The following is a 27,046-nucleotide window of genomic DNA, read 5'->3' as shown; positions in this document are numbered from 1 at the left end:
GAGTTTTGAAAACCCAGGCTCGTCTCAGCCGAGGCCCAGACACTTACCAATACTAGGACTGGAACCCAACGTAGGGCCTGAAATTTGTTGGGTGGGCTTTCCGTAGGTTCCGGGTCACTCATACGCGTATTTAACCCAAGAAAAGCTTCTATTTTGGTGAAGCTGGAGTCGTGTCTCTCATCTGTTTGTGTTTGTTGATGGATTTGGAAGTTTCGGAACCATTTCAGTAATAGAATCGGTGTTCTCCAGTCTCACTCTCACCTCTGAAATCTTCACCTCGAGACTAGGGAGATTCAAGGATTGAAAAGAGGTATAAGAAGTGAAAACATACATCATCTCCTCGAGCGAAACCCTAGGTTTTTGGTGAGCAACTCTTGTCTTTCTTTTCGCTCATTTTTTTTTTTTTTTGTTTATTGATTGATATTTTGGGGTGTAAAGCTCAACATCTGGTCAGGATGTTCAGACTTCAGAGTCCTGGCCGCATTATACGTTAGTCTCAAATTTATTCGAAAGCATGCAGAAGAGGATGCTGATGATCTGTGTTTTACCTTTCTTTCAGTTATTAACTCTTAACGATTTCAAAGTCTTAAGTATTTGAGATCAAATTATTTGCTAGCTTACCTTGTCATGCATTTGTTTTACGTTAATCTTGTTGTTTAATTGTTTAGAGAGAGAGTTTGTAAAAACTCTTGAGTCTAAATTTTGTTTCTTTTGTTTGGGGTTCTAGGGTATTATGTTTGCTGGACATTTATCATTGCTGGCATGCGAGCGATATAGGCAAGTGATTCTTTTTCAAGCCACTGTTTTTACTTGTATTTGCAGGAAGTTCCATTGGATTGAATATTTTTATCTTGTAGAAATGGCATTGTGTTTAGATCGATAAAAAGGCACTCTGCTTCACAACACCTTTGTCTTTTAGATCGATAAAGGGTCTTTTGTTTCACCATACTATTGTTTTGTATAAACCTTTGATATGCACACTATTTGTTTGATTTTCTCACATGATTTCTCTGGTGCTTCTCACTAACATTAGCTAAGATTTATTATTTTACCAGATATCTACGTTTCCTGTTCATGACCCTTGTAAGAACTTTTTACTTAAGAAGTTTGTATGACCATTGGATACCTTTTATGGGCTTCATATCAATATATCATGGCCATGTTAGAAAAGGAACACTTCATTTTGCACTAATCATTTTTTGTGCTCGTCTTCACATGTTTCTTGTAATGCCATTTTGATTTCAGTCTTTCTTGATGTACTTCATTTTATTGCATTCTGCTGTAAATTAATGCTTTCTTCAATCTTCAGAGGTTTTTCTGGAACATCCATATAGACACGTATAATAGACATTAACTATAATGTTAACCTTATATAGACACTAACTGTGCTAATGTAGAGTAATCATTCTGAGTTGATTGATAGTTTAGTGTGAAAACCATCAAACACTCCCTCAGGGTTAACACATATAATTCTTAAACGGCTACTGTTCCCTTCCAAAATTATTCTTTTCTTTCATCCCTATTTCCTGGTGTCATTTTACCATACTTCTGCCAGTCCCATGTTCAGAGTTTCATTTACCTGTGACGGTGTTGTGCTTTGGTACACAGGTTTGGGCATGAGTGGATATGTTTCTAAGAGCCAGATTTGTCTTACTAGTAAATCTTAGGCTAGGAGGACTCTACTAACATGGATTTGGCCACTGGTGGATGGGTGCTTGGAAACATCATACATAACAATTATCTCCAATTTCTAAGTGAACAAGCGAGTAACTATAGTTTGAACACTCGTGTTTCAGTCTCGTTTCGGTTTATACCAAAATAAGTGAAATTTCAACTGAAACAATGCATTTTTTGCTACCAAGTTTCGGTTGGCCGTTTCGGGGGCAAATGGACAAATTAAGCTCCATTACTAAAGTGAAACCTTATTTTAGCTTATGTAAACATATGTAAACCTTTATATTGTAAGAAAGGTCATACAAAGTGGTGTTTTGGATTTGCACCCTTGGTTGCTAGTATATGTCGAACTTTATTGTATACCTTGTATAATATTATCTATCTTACACATTGTTTTAGTACTAGAAGACAGAAAATGCTAGTAGAACGAATAAATTATGCACCATGAATGAAGAAACATAGTATTGATTAATTAATTATGAAATAGTACAAAGTACATGTAACATAGACTCCCAAATCCGAACAATACAATACTGTTTGCAAATACACGAGTACAAAGTGGACTGAAATTGGTCGGATCCCTTAATTCACCTCCTATTTCGTCTCCGCCTTGTTGAAATCATCGAAATTAGTGAAATTTTGCTGAACTTTTGGCTAGTTTTGAACTATGCAAGTAACCAATAAGGAAACGTTCGTCATTTGTCTATGTGATTATGAGCATGTATCATGACATGAGCCCCAAAAGTAATATTGTACTAAAAATATGCAAAGTGGGAAGTTAAAAAGAGCATGAACTATGTGGCAACTCTAACCATTGGATTAACAGGGCAAGGTTTGGTTTGGCCACCTGTCAATTTTGAGACTCAAATTTAATTATTTACCCTCCCATGTTTTTTATGCATCACAAATTCACCATTTATGTCCATGCACCCTCTCTTTAATCCTGTATTTTTCAGTGCTTCATTTTGCCAATTGGAAAACACTGTTTGGATCCTTTGGGCTGAAATTTCACATGTGAACTGGGGACCTTGAGGTCTACCTAATCACAAAATTTGTGCCCTTACAAGGATAAGAATTCGATCTCGAGGTTGGTTTTGAGCAGGGAGATATGGATCAAAACAAGGTATATTTGGGGAAAAATTCGACATGTCATGGGCTGGTCGAAACTAGTCGAATTGGGCTGGTCAAAATTGGTCAAAACAGTAAAATTGAAGTCAACCCTTTGTTTCGTATCGGCCCAGCCCAAAACTAGAAATTTCTGTTGAAACTTCAAATTTGGACCAAGATTTAGAACTTTGGGCCCCATACGACATTCCATGTAGCTAAAAAGGGTGGGTCATACAGAGAAGCTCCTCTCCGTGGCTGTGGAGGTAAGTTCTCCCCCCCCTCCCTTTCTTTTTTTTTTTTTATTGCTTCTCTACTTGTAGAGGGACCTGGTATAGTACCTATCTTCTGGTGGCGTATAGCCTTATACAGAAAGATAAGCACAAACTCTGTACTTGTAATGATCCACTGCTTGTGTTTGTGTTTTGTGTGTAACTACTGGGAACTAGAACCAATAAAAAAAATAGAATAGATTTTAACCAAGGAGGACAGAAATGACAAGTGAATCAGAATTAGAAAAATAGAAAGTAATGGCCAGTGGCCTAATACCACTGGCCATATACTCCATGCTGACGTCTTGCCTGTCCAAATAAACCCTCATTGAGCTTTTCTAAGTTCAATCATATAGTGATTTTAGGAAATAAAATGTACCGGTTTATGCTTTACATCACTGCAATGTGCCAATAAATGATTCTATCAGTCATAACGTGCCAGTTCATGAAAATAAAACCATTACACAATTCAAATTTCTGATTTCAGCATATCTAGTATACCAATTTATGACTAAAAACATGAATCACCCCATTATTCAGATTTTATGATTTTGACAACTAGCATGAATAAATTCAAGAGGTCATTTCTCCGATATCCCAAAATATGAACAAACAATTCTAAATTATGAAACTATAAAACATCACATTCTTGAAAAATCTAGGTTTAGCACATAACATTGTCAAATCATTCTGTAGGATGTGAATTAGGTACATACCTTCATTAAACCATCTCAATTTTCAATCCAAACTCACAACATGGAGAGGAACCCATGGATGAAGACCGCTTTTCAAAACAATTTTGGAGTTGCCTACAAGCTATACCCGAAACCAAGGATGGAACAACTGAGAGAACCAACGCCTTCTTGTTGTTGTGGGACGAAGGGGGTCCCTTTGTACTTCAGAATGGGGAATCACAGGGTAGGTTTTCAAGAGAAGAGTCCAGTCTTCATATAGCTGGCCATGGGGCCCACAAATCTGAAGCAAGACTAAAAGAGTCTAGTCTTCATACTGTTATAGCAAACACCAACAAATACAAAAATAAATGGCCAAAAGATTCGCACAACACAGATATTTAACGAGGTTCACACATCAATGTGGTGTGCTACGTCCTTGGGCGAAGAAGAAGATGTTTCACTATGTAGAAGAGAGAAGAAAACTCGCCCTGAAACCCAAAGCTCGAAAAACCCCAAATTATAGTGACTTGCTCAACACGACGATAGTACATTATATACTCCAAGTTGCGGGTCGATCGAGTCAAACCATACCACCGCTGCTTTCATCACAGATCTCATAAAACTTTCCATTCGGGTTGCCACCAAAATATGTCGGAGCGGGTCATTCTTCAAAACAGGTCAATAATTCGAGACAGACTTAACACATACAGCTGGCTTAACCCCATGAAATCTGGAATTGATCTTCCTACAAATCAGCAAGTCAATAAAGGAAAATCTATAAAAATACAACAACAAACTAAGACTTATCCCAACTTAATGGGGTTGACTACAAGGATCACACCCCATTAAATTATCTCTACGCAAACCACAGCCTGGCCTCCTAATGTATCTCCACTCAAGCCGTCTTTGGGTCTCTTATATGCGCCACCAGACCAATCAAGAACCAGGCCACATTTGACCAAGCTGTCTCCCACAGCAGCTGAATCCCACAACGATTCTGGATTGGTTTTGGGACTTCTTCCTGCGATCTACATATGATTGACCCTTTTGGGAATTTAGACCGGGATGGACCAGGTCCAATTGGGATTTTGGATTTAGTAGGATATTTAGTTTATTTATTTTTATTAGGGTCCTTATCAGTTGGATTTATCTTGTAATTTTCTGTTTTAATTTTAATAGACTAATTAGTGGTAGAATCTATTTAGGAATTTATGGGTACAAGTAGAGTGAAGTTTAATTTCAGTTTTAAATTAGTGTTAGGAGTTTTTAATTTCTTCTTTAAATACAGCTTGTGTTCTACGCAAGAGGTATGTTAGAATGGGTTGAACTGTCGGTTGAAGCCTTTGTGGTTTTGTTTTCTCGTGTGAGCCCTCCTCTTGCATCTCTTCTTCTTCCTTTGTTCTCTTTCTCCTTCCTATTCTTCTTTCATCTTCTCCTACTAAGTTTTTTATACTCTGTTTTCCAGAAGTAGATAATATCAAATATGAGGTTGAACTCCTTAATCCCTCTTCCTTTTGTCCTCAGAATTTGGGCATCATCAGTCTACCTTAGGGCGGCCGAAGTTGAGCGCCAGATCTGGTTGGAGTTGTGGACTGCAGAGGCGAGTTCCAAGCTGTTACTATTCATTCTGCCCAGAACAGTTTCTGTGATTTTTTATTGTTTTATGGATCGATGATTTGGTCTGCCATGTGTTGCATTCAAGAGGTCTTGATTGCAGTTCTTAAGGAAGAGATATATACGTTCAGAATCAAACCAAGTCTTCCTGTTGAGTCGTAAGGAAGAAGATGGCTTAATGTAGGAATGGATTTGACAACCAAACCAGACCCAAGACTGCAGGATTTTATAAACCAGACAACAACCAATAATCACCCAAAATTAGGCAGCAAACAACAGTCCAGAAGTAAGTCAAACAGTCCTTGTAAACCAGAATTTTCAAACCCAGAATTTGGAATTTCCGAAACAGAGATTACACCAAACAAATAGACTAACCAGCAGCATGTATAGAGTACTAGATAAGCCAAAATCAGAAACAAATACCACAGGAGCAGGTAAGTCAAACCAGATATGAAATCTGGGTAGAAACACAGTCGGCCAGAAGTATTTAACACCTCAGATCAGACAAACCCATGGTCTGATTGGTCCCAAATTAAGGTCAAACCTCCCTCTTAATAAACCCAACAATCAATTAAAAGGGGAGGGCCATCAGCTGGCTGGATCTTCAGAACAATATAGGGGCAACAGGAGAGAAACTTGAGATTTCCAGAACCAGAAATCAAAAGCAGTTCAGATCCCTTACCTGGTTTGAAGAACCTTGCAATTAACTTTGAAAAGAAAGAAAGAATAGTTGAAGAGATCTCTTGGACTTCACGCCGCAAAGAGTCAATTGGATCAAACACCAATTCCTTCAGCCTTGATCAAACACAAGACAACTCTTCATGAAGAAGACAATAGCAACAGTCATTAATTTTTTATCAAAATCATTATAGTCCTTTAGGAGCCTCCTCTTCTTTATTTATAATGTTAATGGGGGAGGGAATTACAAAATAGAAGGTTCCTCAAAAAGGAAACTAAATATTCTCCTAATACAATAGTTACTAAAAACTGAAATTAGAAATTAACTGAAATTAAAAACTAGTTGAAAAAGGAAACTAACTACTAATGACTTGACTCAATTAATAACTTGACTCCTAAAGAAACAAATATAACTCAAATCAAGCCCAACTAAAAAGGAAACTAATGAAAATGGAAACTAACTAGTAATCCCGTATTCAATCTTTGAGCCCCTCTTTTAGACCCATAAAAGTGGTCTATTACACTCAAAACACATGGGATCAACGGCCTAACATGTATGGAACCCAACCCTAGGCTTATTCCTAATAAAACAAGCCTATTTTGGTAATTAATCTGCATCATGGCTTTCCCTTACGATTTGTTTCTTTTCTAGTTATTTCACCCCACTTCCACAAATACTCCTTCCCTCCTTATTTGCCCTCACCTTTATTTTGTGTTGGTTCCAAAATTGCCCCCTTACAATAAATCCTATTTCCCTCCATATCCCAACACCCATTTAACCTACCAACTTACACTAATATTCTCTTTAATGACAACTATGCATCCTCTTGTAAACTTCACTTAATTCACTGTTTTGAAATTGCCTTTTTGTTTTGAACCTTCTACCTTTTGTGTGGGCCCATAAATGGACTCAACAGGGTTTCCAAACCTTGGATCCGCATCACTAGGCTTGCATATGAGCTGCAGAAGACCATATATGTCAATATACAACAGGGCTGGCAGAGATTCTGGAGAAGTTATTGCATAATCCATGGATTTAAGGAGAAAATTGAAATTAAAATATGGAAATAATTTGATCCATTAGTTTAGATCAAGATTTTTTTTTTTTTTAAATTTAAATTAATTTAGGGCAATGGTTATTTGGGATAAGGTTACGGTGGTGGCTATTATTATTTGAGAAAGGCCCATCTGATTTGGCCCAAAATATCAGCCATGTGGCATGTTAGATGGCATCAACATTGTGGATAGGTAGATCCATGTCAGGTTTCAGCCAGAACAGAATTAGCCAAGTGGCAAATCTATGACTACTGAAAGAGTGCACACCAAGAGATGCCACATGGAGGAGGTGCATGCTAAATACATGACTGAATTTGGTTCAGAAATTTGGCATATGGCTAATCTAGACCATCCTTTACCTATCTAATGGTCAGAATTGCTTCATCATCCTACCATGTGGCACAACTTGGTGGACCCTCAAGAGAGCTTTCTCTTGATAAGACCATGCTTAACATTTTTCGCTATTGAATTCATTAAATTCTCCTTTATTCTGATTGTGAAACAAAAATGTGGCATTAGGATTAAGAGGGAAGAAACACATAAAATGGCTCCGACATTGTAAAGAGAAGAGAGAAAAGGTGGGGTATGGGAAATTTTCTTGGTAGTACAAGGGCTTTCAGGAATCTTTGTTAACATGAGAAAACTGTTCTCATTCACAAGAGGTGACTATATATTCACAAGAAAACATGCAACTGTGCAAGTTTTTTATTGTGAATCTAATGTGAAATGAATTTTGCTGTAACTTTCTATCCTTGTATTCAAATTAACAACTTTATTTTAGTTTCTCTCCGGCTCCCTTTCTATTTTCATTTTGGTTGCGTCACACTTGAATTCCGAACTTGTTTGTATTGATATGTATTTCTGTTCTTGGATGATTTTATTGTTATTGTCTTACCTTATCAACATTGGCTTTACAATGTTAAGGTGAACATGGTTTATTGGACTTTTCCTTAGTGGAACCCGTGGACTACTAGGACTCTCGACAGGATCTACCGATTGTTACTTTATCTTTGAGCAGTATGACTCGCTCTTTTGGAGGTTGTAATTTCCTAGGACTGTCAGGGGGCATTCGTATTTCATAGTCAGGGGTGAAATTCTTGGATTTATGAAAGACGAACCAGTGCGAAAGCATTTGCCAAGGATGTTTTCATTGATCAAGTTTTCAATGCAGAGTTGTGTGTTGCGTATCTAGTTTTGAATGTGGAGTTGTCTGTTGATTACATAGTTTTGAATGTGGAGTTGTGTTCGAGTTGTTACTTTCGTGCTTAACGAGGCTGCCAAGAATTCGTTATCTCATTTCTCCTTTCATAAAAGTAGGTTGGGTGATGGATTGTCTTGGTGGTGGATGTAATGCATTTAGGACGCTTTGGCTTGACTAATCTATATGGTATGTAAGGTAGACAGCCGGTATCTTATTATAGTCTGCTGTTATAAGCCTGTGGTTGATTTGTAGTGATGTGTTAGGGTGACAACTGTCACTTATTTTAATTAGCCATAACCCGTCAATCTTTTTGAATGGATCCTCGCGCTCGTCCTTGCTTGGAATCTCCATGTAGCCGACCCTATTAAGTTAGGATAAGGTTTTGGACGTTGTTGATTTTTTATGTCATGTCTCCTTGAGTTATGAGGGGAAAGAATACACAATATGGTTTCTCAAAGAGTGTCATTCAGGAAATGGTTTGGAGGTAACAGTTTCATATTGAAGCTTATCAGTCTTTGAGGAAAAATTGACTAGTAAAATGTAGTAGTTTTTAGCTGAGGTAGTTTGAGACATATTGGTCAAATATCTGCTTGTGCTGAACAATAAATTTTGCCTTTCTAAGTAACATCTGCTATTGATTTCAGTCCTTCACTGGTTCTGAAACCAAGTTTGGATCTTCAGAATGCCATCCATATTTTTTTCCATCTGCTGAACTCGTCTCGTAGGTTGCTTTATTTTTCTTAAGGAGTTGCCCACATATGGGTGGCTTTGGGGTGGTGTATAATTTTGTTTGGGTATGGGGTTCTTCTGATCCCTATCTGAACTGTTTCTCCCAGAAGTTATGTTTGACTCATTCAGCTACTAGCTTGGAGTGGTTCTATTTAAAGCAAAGTTTTTTTTATCAATGTTAAACAATAAAGATTAAAGAGTGTGTACATATAACCTATATTTTTATACATGAACATGGTAAGGCCTTACGGAGAATGGAGCTGTAGAGGTTTTGTTTTGGAAACATTCTACTTGCCTCCCCCCACCCCCTTTATTTATTCATATTAGGGTCCACTCACACGGGGGTGTTTAGTGCTCTTCACTGCTTTCAGTGAAAGTTGAATGATTATCATTCAACCCCATAACCTGGTCCATGCAGTTGTGGGGTCAGTATGGGCCTGCGGGACTAGTCAAAAGTAAAAAAAAAACCTTGTCAAAAGTAAAAAACAATGAGTTGCTCCAAATATCAACTTCTGAAAATTGAATGGTGTTCAAGCTAGTTTATTGAAAATTCTCTTAACAAGCGAAACAAGTAAAGGTCGCTTGCGATCTAGCAATAGGTGAGGTAGCGCTAGCCATACTGGGTGGGAAGCCCAAACAAGAGCGGTGCCTTCAGTAGGGTATGCGGTTCGGTCTTTGCCGTTGGGTTGGTTTCAAATAATATTCCTTCTGCCGGTCTGTCAGTTCAGTGTCGGTTGTCAAGCTTTTTTGAAAAAAGGAGGTATACAATCCTTGATTCTAATGCTTCATTTAGAACTCTTATTGGTCTAACAGATGCCTTCACAACTTTGTGGCTTTGCAGGTTAAATTTTATTGGCATTCCCTCTGAAGAAAACCCGAACTTCACCTTCAGAGGAAGCAACTATGCTACCTACAGGATCAAGAGAAACCCAAATCCGTGAGAGCAACCAGAAGGTCCATCCTCAACCCCTTGAAGAAACCATGAATCAGAGTCAGGAACCTGTGGATGCCCTGATATCCAAAATCTTTGTGAACATTTCCTCTTTAAAATCAGCCTACATCCAGCTCCAAGCAGCCCATACTCCTTATGACCCAGACAAGATCCAAGATGCTGACAAACTTGTAATTGCGGAACTCAAGAACCTCTCTGAACTCAAACACTCGTTCAGGGAGACCAATCCCAAACCTGATATTATTTCTCCTCAGGACTCCCGTTTAGCTGCTGAAATCCAAGAACAGCAGAATCTGTTGAATACCTATGAGGTAATGGTGAAGAAATTCCAGTCCCAGCTGCAAATTAAAGATTCTGAGCTTCTTCAGTTGCAGCAGCAGATTGAAGAATCAAAGCAGAAACAGGTGAGACTGGAGAAGAAGCTCAAGTTCAGGGGCTTGCCAGCCAAAGAATCTGAAGATTTGGGAGATGATAATGAGTTCTTCTCCATGGACTTGACTCCAGATCTCTTCTCCTCAGCTGTGGAGGCTGCTTACAGAGCCATCCATGATTTCTCTAAGCCATTGATCAACATGATGAAAGCTGCAGGATGGGATCTTGATGGAGCAGCCAACTCCATTGAAACAGCAGTTGTTTATGCGAAGAGGGCCCATAAGAAGTATGCCTTTGAATGCCACATATGCCAAAGAATGTTCAGTGGGTTTCAAGATGAGAGCTTCTTGGTCAAATCAGATAATCTTACAGTAACTAAAGAGGGATTCTTCCATCAGTTCCTGACCTTGAGAGCAATGGATCCCTTGGACATTCTGAGCCAAAACCCTGATTCTATTTTTGGGAAATTCTGCCGCAGCAAGTACCTACTGGTTGTTCATCCAAAGATGGAGGCTTCTTTCTTTGGGAATTTGGATCAGAGGAACTACGTGATGGGTGGTGGGCATCCAAGGACACCTTTCTACAAGGCTTTTCTGAAACTGGCCAAATCTATATGGCTTTTGCATAGGCTAGCAAATGCTTTTGATCCCAACGTCAAGGTTTTTCAGGTTAGAAGTGGAAGTGAATTCTCAGATGTTTACATGGAAAGTGTGGTAAAAAATGTGGTGCTGGATGATAGCAATCAGATTCTCAAGGTCGGTTTGATGGTTATGCCTGGTTTTTGGATTGGGGGGAGTGTAATCCAGTCCCAGGTTTACATCTCAGGCATGAAGTGTGCTGAATGACTGGCCTGGATCTGAAATCAAATTCTCCATGAGAAATGTTATTCGTGTGCTTGTTTAGATGCTTTTACTTTGTAATATATCTTTGCAAATGGAATTGAAATGTTCAGTTATCTAAATCCTTTTCAAGAGGATTTGAATTGTTTTCCCACTATCATCAAGTGTTGATGTATACATTGATGCTGCCCTTTCTTAATAGTGTAACGATATATGTATTACTTTCATCACAGTGGACCACCATGTCTCTCATGTATAAATATAAATTGACTTCCATTCAGGTTTTTATCTCCGCCATCATTGTCTTCCTGCTCTTTTCCCTTGCCTTTTATTTTTTTGATAGAAGCCCTTTTCCCTTGTCATCACCTCTAATAATACCACCATCACCTTCTCCACTAGTGTCATTTACACAATGCCGCCCCCCCCTCATTCCGCCTATTGTATAGTCACAAACTCCGACCCCATCTCACACCATCCATGAGTCTGGGGACTACCTTTGAGGTGTGAGGACCACCTCTCACGATGGTTCATCACCTTCATTGCCTCCAATGTTTTCCCCCCACCACTATCAATCCTACCTTCACCATCACCAGTGCTTCCTTTACTGCTGCCTCATCTCTCTTCACTATTGATGCACCACTGGTAAATAGACCAGCAATCTGTGGTCTCCGGGTGATATCAAAATTGCAAGTGCGGTTTCGGTCTGTGAGGAGACCATGGAGATTTCACCCGGTCTCTCTCTCTTCCCCTCCCCCTTTCTTTTTCCTACAAGCACCTAGATGCCAGAAAGAAGTCATGCAGATGTTCCGTTCTCCTGGTCGGTTCACTGCAACTCGTCTCTTACCCTACTATCAAGGTGCTGCATTGATAGTTGTCTCGGAATTGATCATTCCTAGAGATGTACCTAGTGCTGTTGTCATTCAAGTCTCTAAATTTTCGTTGTTGGAAACTGTAAATCCTAACACCTGCAGGAAAAGTCCCAATCCAACCCAATGGCAACGGTAAACCCGTCCTGATGCAAACTTGTGAGGATAGGGATCCTCACCAACAACTCCCGCTTCAACGGTTCTCCAACCTTTCACATGTATGCATTGTGTGCTGATCACTTGAGACTGTGTGACCCTATGTGTTGGGCTGGAAAGGATTCAAATCCACCTTGCGACCCCCTTCTCTTTGGAGTTTGGATCAGATCCTTGTACGAGAATGGTTATCTTACGGTGCTTAATCCACATATAGAATCCACTTGTTTTCTTTCTTTTTACAATAGATTTTCATATTGAGTGGATTCCATATGGAGATCAAACATTGTACGAAGACTTGATCCGGACTCTTCTCTTTGCCCCAGTACTTGATCTGAGTTTCTCTCTCTAATCAAACCTTCTCATTTCTTTCAAAGAAAGAGTTCTTACAAGTGATTCTATGCTGATTTAATTCAAAATGGAATTGGTATTGATGGACACTGATCTTGTACGAGAATAGATCCTCTGCATGTATGTTCATCTAGATGTACGTGTTGAACCTTTTTCATCTTTTAAATGTCAAGAAGTGAGATAAGTGTTGAATCCTCACATGTCGTTTAGGTGAACATACGTGTAGAAGATCCGATCCAATCTCATCTTATAACCAGTTCCAAGTTTTAAAACTTTTTTTTTTTTTACCCTCATCAAATTAACATAGCAGAGGAATCCAAGTGATCATATACAATGCTGACTTACGTGCATCGTTTCAAAACTCGATCAGAATTGATTGAATCACCAGACTTAACTTGACATCGATTGGGGCTGATTCAGATTAAACTTGATTTAGGGTTATATCGAGTCTGGCTCATTCAACCCTGGTATGACCCAGTCCATGCGGTTGTGAGGTCAATATGAGCCCGTGGGACTAGTCAAGCTGAAGGCCTCGATACCTATCGTTAGCAAAAAAAAAAAAAAAAAAAATTCCAATCAAGTCTCAACTTATTTCCAGCAAATTCAACTCAGAATCAAATCAACATCGATGGAGATGATCCATACCCAATTTAAAGCTTTAAAACTTTACTTACCTAGGACATCTTTCTAAAATAATTAGACCTATTTGGGGATGAGAGAGTAGGTTCATATGGAGATGGAGATGGACGCCATTAAAAGATAAATATCTTAATTGCTATTATGCCTAAAGCATTTATTTTGGGTAATGCATTATCTCGATTATGAACCAAAGCAGATCATTTATGGTGATGAGTTTGATTTGGGGGAATCATTATCAAAAATTGAGTTGTTTGGTGAACAAGCACACCTAAATTCCAAACTATTTGAGTAGATGATGGAGACGAGCTTTAAATTTTATTTATCTTTGACGTTTCTCCATTAGGTTTTAGCAAACACAAGAAGCTTGCAGACAATATGCAAAGAAAATGGGAGTTTAGTGAATTGAGGATGGTAGAGCTTTAGGGTGGAATAACTAGGGGAAGTGAAATCAGTGCATGGGTGTTCTTTCACAGTCTGGTTCCACTTCCTCCTGTATGTGGCTGTAAGGTACATTAAAAGGTAGTATTCTTTTTCTCAAATTTTATTTAAGAAGTATCATAGTTAAATATGACAAGAAATTTAAGTAATTTGTACATTGTTAAATAATTAAGAGATTGTTTCTTTAAAGTGGCAATGGTCCAAAATTTCATGAGAAAGGAAGGATGCGAGCTAGCTTCACCATGGGTGAAAAGGAACTAAGACCAACTTTCAATAGTCCAAAATTTTCTTGAGAAAAGAAGGATGTGAGTTAGCTTCACCCTGGGTGAAAAGAAACTTCACCGTGGATGAAAAGAAACTAAGACCAACTTTCTTTATTGTTGAAGATCAATTATTTATTTTAATCCAAGGGGGTAGCGCAGTTGGTGAGCAATGAACTTGGTACAAGTCGTAAATTCAGACGTCCTAAGTTCGACTCCCACTAGGCATACCTTGGGTCACCACACAGGGGTGTTTAGTACTCTTCACTATTTTTAGTGAAAGTTGAATGGTTCTTTTTCAACTCTGGAATGGCTTAGTTCATATAATTGTGGGGTCAGTATGGGCCCGTGGGACTAGTCTGAATATCCATCGTTAAAAAAAATAAATAATAATAATAAAAAAAAAACGCTAATACCAACTTTCAATGATCCAAAATTTTCAGGAGAAAAACGAAAGGATACGAGTTGGCATATCAGACAGGAATGCATCTTGGTGCTGGTCTGCCGGCCATGTCAAAGATAATGCAAGTCAAGTGGGACCCAAATTTTAAATGTAGGTAAACCCATTCTTTCTTTACTTGTGTCAAATTTGAGTTTATCTGGACAACAATATAAAAAACAACAAATGTTTAAAACAAAAGAAGTCTTAAAACAATTTAATTTTGAGGTTGTCTATCACTTGCTTCTAGTGTCATTGTATTGGAAGCAGTATCGGTTAGTAGAAGTTGAGAATAGATCTATTGTTCGTACGATCACCTAATTGTACGAGTCAACAATCAACACTTATCTTTTTTATTCTCAAATATATCATTCTTTATCATTATAATGACAGAAAATAAGATATGTGTTGGTCACTTATTTATACGATCAAGTGATTGTACCAACAACGAATTCTTTCTCATAGAAATTGGCGTTGAAAAGTTTGAAGATTTATTTCAATCACTTGCATGTGTGACAGTGTGAGTGGATGGGTGTGTGTGAGCCTCTAGGGATAGATTGGCCATTGGCCCTACAATGCCCGACAAGATGGATTAAAAGGAAAAAAGAGATTATCTGCTCTCTCTTTTTCTTATGAAATGACTTCTGGGTCTCCTATTCATTGCGTGGATAGGGGATGTTCATTGGCTCTCACCTACCCGTGTAACCTCCTTAGATTCTAAACAGGAAACACTCTCCCAATTAAAAGGATGGACAAAATTTAAACAAATATTTTGGATTTGTTAATTGTCGAAACTCCAATTGGCTAGGAGATCCTCTACGCAACAGTGAGAACTTAACCAAATTTCTACTGCGCCAGATTGTGGGTAACAGGAGTTCCCTTATAAGTTATAACCTTCCTTTTATATCTCACAGCTTTGCCATCTATGAGGGTTGGGGTACTTGTCTGATCCATCTTCCCCAGACGCTTCTTTCTGCTTCCAGAAAAAAAAAAAAAAGGATCAAATGTGAACAAAAGGCCATACGTCAGGCCGTCATTCTCGGCTTTGTGGATAAATTGAAAGAAAAAGACACTCAACTCCTCACGTGATTTCGTGTGACCATCGCATTATTAAATCATTTATATTTGATTTATGATCTGGATCCACAGTCCACTTTTAAGTCCAAACAAATGCAATTAAAGTCTCTTCGGTCTGTGCTCTTATTTGTATTATTTATTTTTTGTGATCTTTTTAACTAATTCTCTCCATTCAAACCTTGGATCAAGGAGATATGTTATTTACGATCTTTCCTCTAAGGAAGTATGTGATTCTAAGTTCAATTTCTCTTATTTTTTCGAGACTAGTCACACGAGATATTTAGTACTTTTTTATTATTTTCGATAAAAGTTAAATGATTCTCATTTATTCTAGTACAACCCGATCCATGCAGTTAATATGGACCCACAAACATGAATTTAGGGGATGGTATCGATATCGATATTGGTATACTATTCGGATATTGATCCAGATTGAAATGGACCAATGAGTATTGATACCATGTTTTTTACTATTTTATCCCTGAAACAATAAAGGTAACTAATCTAAATTGATCAGTGATTGATCTCAGCCGATACTAATACGCTATGGCCAATACAATACCGATATTTAAAATCATGCTCATCGAGCTAGTCAAGCCAAATGTCTAAATACTTGTCGTTAGTAAAAAGAAATAATAAAAAATACTCCCCACACAACCTTGGATCAAGGAGGTATGTTGGTTAATGAACTAGTTATAATCTATTCTATTTAACTAATTTTTTTCTTTCTACTAAGATATAATAAATTAACAAAGATTGAAGGTGGAAGCTGAATCATATTTTATTTTCATGGCAGTTACGTCGGTCAATTCTTTTGTCATTTGATCATCTTTCTCCGCCGTGTTTGTGGTTGGAAAGGTCTAATATTGAATCGAGAGTATCTATGTATCCATGTATCTGTCCTCTTTTCTCATTCTCTCTTTCTAGAATGTGGAATAAATAGTAAACTTATTCAACTGTGCCGACTGCCCATGGCCCCATGTTATTAATGTGGATCAACATTAAAATTTTTTAATACACTATTCTTTAGAGTATAGAACAAGTCTTCAAAGCTTAGTTCGCTAGCTAGAGAGGCTTTGGAGGCATGTGGTTATGCGTTCACATAGACCTGTTACATAAAGGTTCTTCCTTTATTGGGTTTTGTGAAAGCTTTCTGTGTTTTGTGCAAGCAGCAGCAGAATCTGCAGTGGAGCTGTTGAAGCACATGGTCAAGTCCCCACCACCATTAAAATCTCTTAATTTGGACCCACTTTTATTCTTGATCATTTTTCCTTTTTAAAGTCTTGGAAGAGGATGAAGAGCTTAATTGGCAGCAATGGTGATGCAATGCTGAACTGGATAAGAGAAGAGAGAGAGAGAGAGAGAGAGACTCATCACTCTCAGACTCAGATTTATCTTCTTTTGTGAGGGCTGGAGCTCTTTTTGAGATATGAGAATCTTGTTTTAATTGATGATGTTAGAGTGTTAGGGAGGGGACACAGATTATTTAGGAATTAGAAAGCAACAAAGGTCCATACCTAGCATGGGCTGGCTGGCCTCTTGGCTCTTTCTACAATGGGGAAAGGATGTAAATGTACAGGGCCAGTGCCAGAGAGCTATGTAGGACTAGACTTTGGTTCAACTTATTGAATTTTAGAGCCTCTGTAAATGCTGTTGTGGTTGGTAGTACTGGAGCTATAATTGTGTCAAATTTGCATTGGATACTTGGCTGGGCAAAAACTGTTTCTACAAGGACCAATGGGACCATGACCCATCTGTGTTTATAAGGGTGTTAAAACCAAATTAAAAAAGTTTATTGAAACCAAATCCAGCAGCTTAATTCATAAATGGTTGGATTTTGATAATTTTTTAATGATTTAAATTGTTTAAACTGATTAAGACTGATTCCATTTTGATTTATATATTATGGAGAAAAAAAAAAACCCCGCATGGTCACGACTCATGACTTCTATGATCCTTGCGCACAAACACAAGGGCAGACAAAATCACTAGTCCACTCTTTATGAAATAAAAGAACTTCATTTATATTGATGTCTTTACGAAATAAAAAAAAAAAACTTCATATTATGGGAATAGATTGAAATCTCTTGCTTATTTATTTTTGAATCTTTGACATTATGGGAGAAACTCATCCTATATTGATGAAATTGTACGTTTTCTTTTCGTTTTTTCTTAAATAATCATTTAAAATTAAAAAAAGTTGAAATATGCTTATATTAAGTATTTGATTGTCTTTTTATATCAGAATTGCTTTATAATTAATAATGGGCAATAGAACACTATCACTTTGGTGCAGGTATACACAAACTCACACCCCAATCAAGGGTGTACAAGAGCATCTTTAGTGTGTGGCAGTCAGTCTTTTTAGTATCAACTGTTTCTAAATGTAAACACACACTAGCAGATTGTAGTATTTTTTTTCTCCATACTAAATAATTAATCATATACTATTTTTGTAAAATAATGTTCCTTGGTTACACGACTATGCACCAAGACACATATATAAGGGTGAAATAACACCCCACCCTTGTGAAATACAAAATCCGGAATCCCCCAGCCTTGGAGTTAATGCATTGTCTGCATGATCATGGTGCCTTTTTTTCCCTTTTTTTTTTTTTTTTTTTTGATAAGGTTAAATTTTTGGATGAAATATTTTCTATGAAATCGTTTAAAAATCATATAAATGGTTAAATACCACACCCTCTAGCACCCTTTCTTGTATGTTTGGCTTTTTTCACTTTCTTCATTTTCTTCTTAAAACTGTAGAACAAACAAATTTAATTAATAGAGCATTCAAAATTCCAAAACAAAACAGTTCATTTCAACTAAAATTCCTAAATTATAAATAGAAATCCATTTTGGCTTCAAATCTTTTCTAAACAAAGTTACTTAACCCAACTTTTACTTTTCTAATCAAAAGATTAATCACCACCCACCAGTAAAATATTATTGATTTGAAAAGGGTCCAGGGCCCAGGTGACATGGGCATGTGACCCCAACCACCGCAGACCTCTCTCTATAAAACCGCTCTACCCCTTACTCAGCCAATCCATTCATTTGAGCAGCTCGGATCCAACCTCCAACATAGCATGGCACAGCCCATTCTTTCCTTCTCTCTGCTCCTCTGCATCCTCTACTTCGCCGGCACCACCGCTTCTGCCGCCGTGGGCAAAAGTTCAACTTCACTTGGATACATCAAGACCTCATGTAGCTCCACTCGCTACCCATCGGTTTGCTTGCAGTCTCTCTCAGTCTACGCCAACAAAATCCAGCGCAACCCACAGCAATTGGCGCAGGCGGCACTAACAGTGAGCCTCAACAAGGCCAGATCCACAGCTGCATACGTCTCGAAGATGACTCGAGTAAAGGGTTTGAAGGGTAGGCAATACCAAGCTGTGAGGGATTGTGTGGACAACATGGGAGACAGTGTGGATCGCCTCAGCCGTTCCATGAAGGAGATAAGTCAGACGGGTAGATCGACCGGTCAGAGTGATTTCTCGTGGCACATGAGCAACGTTCAGACCTGGGTTAGTGCTGCTCTCACCGATGAGAACACTTGCTCTGATGGGTTCGCAGGACATGGCATGGATGGAAATGTTAAGACTGCCATTAGAGCCAGAGTTGTAAACGTTGCTCAAGTCACTAGCAACGCATTGGCCTTGATCAACAAATACGCTTCCAGGCACAGAGCCTAGACGCTGAGACGCCATAGCTTTAAAGTATGTTCTAGGAATCTTGAGTCCAGGCTTGATCTTAGTTCTGGTTTGGTTTTTGGTCTTTGGTCTTTGGTTACCTTCTGTTTTGAATGCCTATGAGTCTGAACTCTGAAGTGCATGTGTATGTAAGCAAATGTGAACTGTACATGTCAAATATAAGGCTTTTGATCTAGCTTTTGGCTAGCTCTATGTGATGATAGTATGCTATAAGGATTGAGAACTCTTTGCCCCCTTTTAGCTTGAAAAAATGGACTTGTTTGAGAAGGAGACACTAATCTCAGACATCGATCTGAGAGTGGTTTCAGGCGCTTTTTTTTATGATGAAGAGAGTGGTTTCAGACTAGATTGATGGTTTTTGACTGTTTATGGATCCCATTAATAATAATATTAGTTAGGTTTAATTAGGTTGTGTGGATTCATCTGAGGGTCCAGGACTCCAGGGACTTAAAAGTGGGTTTTGTAGAGCAATAATGAAATGAGCCAGGGAACTAATTTCGGAAGAAATAAATTGGAGTATGTCACATGAGTCAGGGAGGTTTTGCAGGTTCTTGGACTTACATGAGTCAGGGAGGTTTTGCAGGTTCTTGGACTTACTTGAGCATGGGTTTAAAAAATGTCAATCGGATTAGGACAAATAGGCTGGTCGGTTTGACTCGATCGACCGTGATTTGATGAATTGATCGGTAAATTTAAAGGAGTATATAATATATTATCATATTGATGAGCAAACAGTTGTAATTTGAAATTTTTTGAATTAAGTTTTTAAGACGAGAAATTGTTTGGATGTAATTTTTTTTTACATAGTAAAATTTTTTTTTACATAGTAAAGTTTTTTTCTTTCATTCACCTGATGTAACATGTCATATTAGTGTGTGAATCTTGATAAATATCTGTATCTGATATGAGTTTTGTCTTTGTTTATTTTTGTATTTATTGGTGTTTGCCACAACACACCGATTCTTATATATTTGTTAATTTTCAGTTAATTTGAATCGATTCCAAGTTTTGATACCCTGGATTTAAATGACATACTTGTAACACCAACACCGACCATTATCTGTATTCCAACAGATACATGTCTAAGACACACAGGTGCATGCTCGCGCAATCCCTCCATTGGCCATGTGTACTGCTGTATACTTGCCCAGTGGATACAATACGAATGGATTCCAATTTCTAAAACCATCAATGGGTCCTGCGTAATGAACTTTGGGTCCATTTGGGGCGCCGATGTCACTGTCAATCTACTCATCTTGGGTCCCCCTACCTTAAAGAGTAGGCAAGTCCTCCTGCTATTTGCGACTTCTTTTTCCTATACCCTTTTACTTATTCTTCCTCTTATTAATTTTATAAGGGAGATCTTTGTTCTTGACGACGACTTGGGTTCTCTCCACTTGAACAGCCTTAATTCACGGCAATTCCCTTCTTAAATAATCTTAAGGGACACCCTTTTCTTACCAAACGGTTCACCCTTCCTTTTTTTTTCTCTTTTTTCTGTCAGAAAAGGGACACCCTTCCTTGATTCATGGCAATCCCTAATCTTGAACCAAGGTCAGGAAACCAGACTACCAATTGAGAGTTTCCTTAAAAAGATGTTACATGGATATTTTTTGGTAAATTTCGGTTGTCTTTGAACCACAGTGAGCACTGCTATCTTTCATTAATAGAATTCTGTTCAGAAATAAAACGCTGTCCTAGTGCCGCTTCTCTATTGTCTGTCATCGCCCCTACCACATGCACACTAACCATTGCATGATGTTCCACGTTTTTGCTTTAAGAGTACCACTCCACCTTCATGATGCCGAAGTTGGGAATCCCTATTCTATGCCCCCCCTTCCCTTTGATCTCTTTAGCCCTCCTACCCATGCTCTTCCCGCCATGATCTGTCACCTTATGGCCCCCGATCACCAACCCCCAACCCCATTGCTTCTTTCTCTCTCCTCAGCTCACTCTCTGTATCTCTCCCCTGCTCTGTTTCTCTCCACCCTGTTCAATTCAATTTCTGCATCTTTCCCCTGCTTTGTGTCTCTCTACGCGGCTCACTCTCCCCCAGTCGCCTACCCCCACCCCCATTGCTTCTTTCTCTCTCCTTGACTCACTCGCTGTATCTCTACCTGACTCTATTTCTCTCCACCTGGTTCAATTCACTCTCTGCATCTCTCCCTTGCTCTATTTCTCTCTACCCAGCTCACTCTCTGCATCTCTCTCTCTCTCTCCGCTTCAGCTCACTCTCCTCATCTCTCTCCACTTTAATTTTTCTCTCCCATTGTGGATGGATGCTACAAAATACTAAGTTAAAGAAAAATAGAGAATAGAGAAGAAAAATAGTAGGAGAAAATTTCCAACCCCCACTCCCCCACCCCCCAAAAAGCTAAAGACAACGATGACCAATCATAATTACTTTGCACCCTAGCTAGAAGAATTCAAGATTGTACCTCTACCATCATAATGATGCCTATCGAGCAGAGGTACTATCTACAGATGGAGGAAAACTTTCTCCCAACATTTATAATTTATAAACAATGTTAATACCTCAAAACATAACATTAATGAAAATTAAGGTATGTTAGGCGCAATTTTTCTAAATGTTTATGTACCTTTTAAATGTTAGGTACCTTATGTGTAATTTACCCTTAATATATATTTAGTAGAGGGAGTATCAGCCCTATTTTGAAAGAGGTCACAAGCTAGACACGAGTTGCAGGTAACCGAGTTGGCAAGGGATTTTTGTCTTAAGAAGCATGTGATTTTGAGTTCAACTCCTCTTATCTCTTTAGAGTCATTCACAAAAGATGTTTAGTGTTCTTCAATATAGGCCCAGACTAACAGGTCGACGGCTTGGATCGTGTGCAAAGGTCAAAAGCTAACTGCTAGAAATAATGATGGAAATGAAACTCTGTGGAAGATGACAAACACGCATCGAAATAAGAAGGGACCCAACCATTGTTGTTCACTTGTTAAGTACACAACTCTCTGAGATGGTGACCATACCTGCTTTACTTATCCAAATGGATCCACTGATATGTATGGATATTGACCAAGCCGCTCTTATATCAGTTTAAGAAAAATCTGACTCAAAAAAAAAAGAGGCCAAATTTTCCAATCTCAACCAATATCGTGGACTTTTTTCTTTTTTTTTATGGTGAAGACCAATACCGTGGACTTAAACCATGATTCATTAATTCTAATATTTTGATACGTGAAATCTTAATTTTAGGTATTGATATTAGATTGGCCGTGACCAATATGAATTGGCTAATACAGCATATACATATATTTTTCTTTTGAGAAAACGAGGTTTTGATTCTATATTAACCATAAAACCCCCCGGCAAATAAAAAATAAAATAATAATAATAATAAAATAAAAATAAATATATCAACCTGATAGTATTGATATCAATATTGTTGGGGACTGATATTGGTATCGATACCATTAATTAAATCCTTCCTTGAAAGGCTTCGAAAAATAAAAATCTCAGAGAATTTGAAAAATCGTAATACAATGGATTAGATTTAATTTTAAGGAAATTTAGTTATTGTTATCACAATCATTTGTTTCGGATGTCACAATATACATTTTATCGAGAGAAAAAAAAGTCACAATATACAACTGAGTCAAGTATACACATACATACAGATACACTCATGAATACACATGATGCATATTAATAGACGGACTTATACTTGAGAGCCGTTCAAGTTCTCGTACAAAACTGATCCACAAAAGAAAAAATTAGGTGATGAGTTCCATGTGTTCAACGGTGGCCTTAAGTTGCCCTCATAAGGTGTGATCAAATCTAAATGAAAGGAACTAAAAGAGCGAACGACATGTCCAATATGACTATAGAAAACGTTGTAAAAAAAAAAAAAAATGCTAATAGGGCTGTTTCTAGAGCAAAGATTCATATAACAAATTGTTTGTAAGTGAGATATTCATACAGTGTTATCTATTAATCATTCTAAACTTCCAAAATGGTCCAATTAAGGGTGTTAATCGGTTTGGTTTCGATTTAAATAGTGCGGATCGGTTCGGTTCACATTTATTTGACTAAAATCATAACCGCACCATTTACTAAATGGTCCCACTTTCTAAAACCGTGATCAGTTAGTAAACGGTTTTGGTTTCCATGATTTCTAAACGGTGTCTGTTTCACGGTTTTGATTTCGATTTATTCTATACGGTTTGTAAAACGGTTCACAATCGGTTTGTTATAACTTGCAATCATATTTAAACTGAAGATCATAAGCTTATCAAAAAATAATTGGCAACCACAAATAAGAGATTCTATATTAACGATGGTATGTCTTAATTTGATAATCTAGTGCTATTTCTTTGTATGGCCATTCTCAAACATTTAAAACTAATATCATACAACATCCAAATCTAGCCTTCTACAGCATAAAATATTAAAATGACAGGTGGTTCAGCCAAAACACCACATCTATGATAACATAATAACATAGTAACATATGTGGATTACAAGTTCATGATCTAAAGCCTAAACTTGAACTGAATTGTAATAAATCATACCAAAGCAAGATGGACACTTAATTTAGTTGTTAATTGTTATACGGGTTACTGCCCCTTCTTTATTTAATTGTTATACGGATTAATCGAAACGGTTTAAATGGTTTTAAATGGTTTGGTTTAAACGGTTTCAATTCGGTTTGAAACCAATGGGTTCCACGGTTAAAACCGACCCGACCCGACCCGTTTAATTAATTGGCCTGAAACTTGAAATCATAACCTCACCATTTACTAAATAGTTTTACGATTTCGGTGTAAACGAATTGATTCGATTTCGATAAATGATTTTGATTATAAATTCACATCCTTAGGTCCAATCATGATCCTTTGCTATCTTCAATCCCAAAGAACACTCTGAGAGAGACTGAAAATGACATCCTACCCCAGAGTTGAACCTTACTAGCTAGATGCAAGGCTAGGTATTGATCACAATTGCGTGGGCCGTTGGCATTCAAATCAATCCGTTAATCTTAACAAAATTCCCACAAACTATATTATATAGACTCATGTGTCTCTCATAAGGTTGTCGCGTACCGGATATGATATATCGATAATGAATCACCGAGTTGGACATCGATTTGATAGAAAAGTCTTATAATAATGCACATGAGTTGTAGGAAAATCTTTTTTATTATCATTATTATATATATTTAAGATCAGTCTTAGTTTCTAATTTGTATTATTCTAGAAAGTGAGAGGCAACATTAATTGGCTTGGGGGACAACTGAGATTTTTATTTTTCCCTTTGTTTTCTTCTTATAGAATTTGGACTTCAATAGCGATGCTAAACAATAAGCATATGACAAATGAAATGATTTTGCATATAGGGATAAAGAAATATTTTATTTTTTATTTTTGGGTAGATAGGGAGGAAAATAGGTAATACAGCCAAGATGCTCAAACTTGAGACCTTCTGATGAGCATGGGTTTTTTATACACCATAGCTTACCAACAATGCTAGGTAGTTGTTGCTGGATAAAAAAGTCATTCTAGCATGAGAATAGAGAGGGAATAAATGCTTTACACATCAATGAGGCCGAATGAAATGATTTTGCATATACAGACTGAGAAATCATTTCACATGTTGAGAGAGAGAATGGATGCTTTAACCATCAACCAGGCCCGATGCCCAAATGAAAAGATTTTACATATAGGAACAAAGAAGTCATTTCAAATGTGATAGAGAGAAGGTACTTGGTATTGGATCAATCGTATCAGTCCATCTGATCCGTTGATACCAATACCAGTATCAAACAAGTTAATAAGAAACACAAATAGGAAAAAAAAAAAAAAAGGAAATCTTGAAGGACAAAATCATCGGAATAGCCATCTTAGCTTTGTAGGTTGTCACCACCGGAGGCAACAATCAATACTACAAGTTATCAAGCATCCTTGCTCTTCTTTTATCTCAATTTCTTTTACATTTATTCCACGGGTTCTAAATTCTGTTGAAATGCTTTGGCTAGGAAGGCACTGTCTATCATGTGTATGACAGTTTGACCACATTTATTCCTTGGCTTGACAGACTTTATGTATATGAAGCTAACACTTGTACACATGCTCCTAATCGGTAAATTCTCTCTTCACCAAAAAACAGAAGTTACCTATTCACTTCCTCTCCAAGTAATAGAATTATGAGGTCAAATACAGATTTAGAACTTTAAACTTGCAGCTTGGGCTTAATGTCCATGATTGTAAGAAATGATCCATCATCCATTAACTCTTGGATCTTGAATGGCTTCATATATTAGTTAGGCTTCTTCACCTAACAATTTGATGAGGTTTTGAATTGAATATTTTAATATAGTATTAAAGCTAGTATTATGAGACTAATTATCAAGTTTGATGAAGAAAAAAAAAAAAAAACATATTATTAACTTTTTTTGTTGTATAATTGTCCGGGAAAAAAAATGGGAGTAAGGTAGGGGTGTCAATTCCTAAACCGAACCGGTAAAACCGGCCGGACCGAACAGATAACAACACGGATTGAAACCGAACCGAAGCCTTATTGGTTTGGTTCGGTTTCGAGTATTGCAACCCCAAAACCAAATCGAACCGCACCAGAAACCGGATGAACCCGAAACCAAACCGAAATCGGCTCAAAACCTGGACCGAAACCGAAACCAAACCTGTAAGAAACCGAAACACTCCAAAATTCATTAAAAAAAATCGTATGGAAAGTTAAATCCAAACTAGACCAAAAACCAAAACCAACCCGGCTACAAATCGATTTAAGAAACCGAAGACAAACAGAAATCAAACCGCACAGAAATCGAAATCAAACCGAAACCGGAATTTCCTTATTGGTTCGGTTTCGGTTTCAACTTTCCCACACCAAAATCGACTCAATCAGGACCAAAACCGAGTCGGACTGACCGATTGACACCCCTAGAGTAAGGTGTGACCACAAAGCAAATGATTTCACTTTTGGCCATAATACCAAAAGGAGCAATAAGGAGAAATTCTTCTCTATAATGCCAGGAGCTTTTCACATAACCCTACCAATGTAATCATAATCAAGTCAAGAACCATTAAATGATCTAAGGCCCATAATAAGGATGCCCCTAATTATGTCTATTAATTGCCCTTTAACGTTCACCAGGAGAAGGTTTTTTGTTTTGGTAAAGACCAGGAGAAGGTTTTTTGTTTTGGTAAAGACCAGGAGAAGGGGAGGACAGGATTTCATGAGACACCTCCTCCACTTCTCTTTCATGACTTTTTTTTTTTGAAGGCAGGAAAAAGAGTTGATTCCCCATCTTCCTCGGCACCAGCCAACACTGTCTTGACACCCCTAGAGTAAGGTGTGACCACAAAGCAAATGATTTCACTTTTGGCCATAATACCAAAAGGAGCAATAAGGAGAAATTCTTCTCTATAATGCCAGGAGCTTTTCACATAACCCTACCAATGTAATCATAATCAAGTCAAGAACCATTAAATGATCTAAGGCCCATAATAAGGATGCCCCTAATTATGTCTATTAATTGCCCTTTAACGTTCACCAGGAGAAGGTTTTTTGTTTTGGTAAAGACCAGGAGAAGGGGAGGACAGGATTTCATGAGACACCTCCTCCACTTCTCTTTCATGACTTTTTTTTTTTGAAGGCAGGAAAAAGAGTTGATTCCCCATCTTCCTCGGCACCAGCCAACACTGTCTTGATGATGAGAGTCACATTCTTGACTTGGCTGTGTCTTCATCCCCACCGCGTTCGCGGAAATGAACAGGCCAGAAAGAAAAAGGTAAAACAAGGCTTGATTGACCAGAGGGGCAAGGTCTTATGTCTATTAATTGCCCTTTATTTATTTATCAAAAAAAAAAAAAAAAAATTGCCCTTCATTTAGTTCACCAAAATAATAATAATAATAATAATAATGGGCAGATCTGGGCCAGGTTTTTGAAATTTCAGACCCAG

At 37.8% G+C, this 27,046-nt stretch overlaps 2 protein-coding genes across 4 annotated transcripts; both read left to right on the top strand.

Moving 5' to 3' along the window:
- The first annotated feature begins 173 nt into the window (after positions 1-173).
- On the top strand, positions 174-11,392 carry LOC122086198 (protein GRAVITROPIC IN THE LIGHT 1-like). 3 transcript variants are annotated; one of them, XM_042654928.1, is made up of 3 exons: positions 174-363; positions 728-777; positions 9,844-11,392. In XM_042654928.1, exon 3 carries the CDS (start codon positions 9,906-9,908, stop codon positions 11,169-11,171), a length of 1,266 nt encoding a protein of 421 aa, XP_042510862.1. In that variant the 5' UTR covers positions 174-363; positions 728-777; positions 9,844-9,905; the 3' UTR covers positions 11,172-11,392. The 3 variants fall into 3 exon arrangements, with proteins under 3 accessions (XP_042510862.1, XP_042510864.1, XP_042510863.1); XM_042654930.1 differs by lacking the exons at positions 174-363; positions 728-777 and adding an exon at positions 851-1,762; XM_042654929.1 differs by lacking the exons at positions 174-363; positions 728-777 and adding an exon at positions 5,249-5,324.
- A 7,040-nt stretch (positions 11,393-18,432) lies between these two features.
- On the top strand, positions 18,433-19,324 carry LOC122085513 (21 kDa protein-like). The gene has a single exon (XM_042653975.1). The coding sequence runs from the start codon at positions 18,478-18,480 to the stop codon at positions 19,081-19,083; it is 606 nt and encodes a 201-aa protein (XP_042509909.1). The 5' UTR covers positions 18,433-18,477; the 3' UTR covers positions 19,084-19,324.
- The last annotated feature ends 7,722 nt before the right edge of the window (positions 19,325-27,046 follow it).

Source organism: Macadamia integrifolia, chromosome 8 (genome assembly GCF_013358625.1).
Source record: "Macadamia integrifolia cultivar HAES 741 chromosome 8, SCU_Mint_v3, whole genome shotgun sequence".
Classification (NCBI taxonomy): Eukaryota; Viridiplantae; Streptophyta; class Magnoliopsida; order Proteales; family Proteaceae; genus Macadamia; species Macadamia integrifolia.
The sequence above is the reverse complement of the archived record's forward strand: the minus strand, read 5'-3'. Positions and strand labels throughout refer to the sequence as shown.

Coding starts and splice junctions, on each gene's coding strand:
- LOC122086198 (XM_042654928.1), top strand. CDS start 9,906: ATGCTACCTACAGGATCAAGAGAAACCCAAATCCGTGAGAGCAACCAG.
- LOC122085513 (XM_042653975.1), top strand. CDS start 18,478: ATGGCACAGCCCATTCTTTCCTTCTCTCTGCTCCTCTGCATCCTCTAC.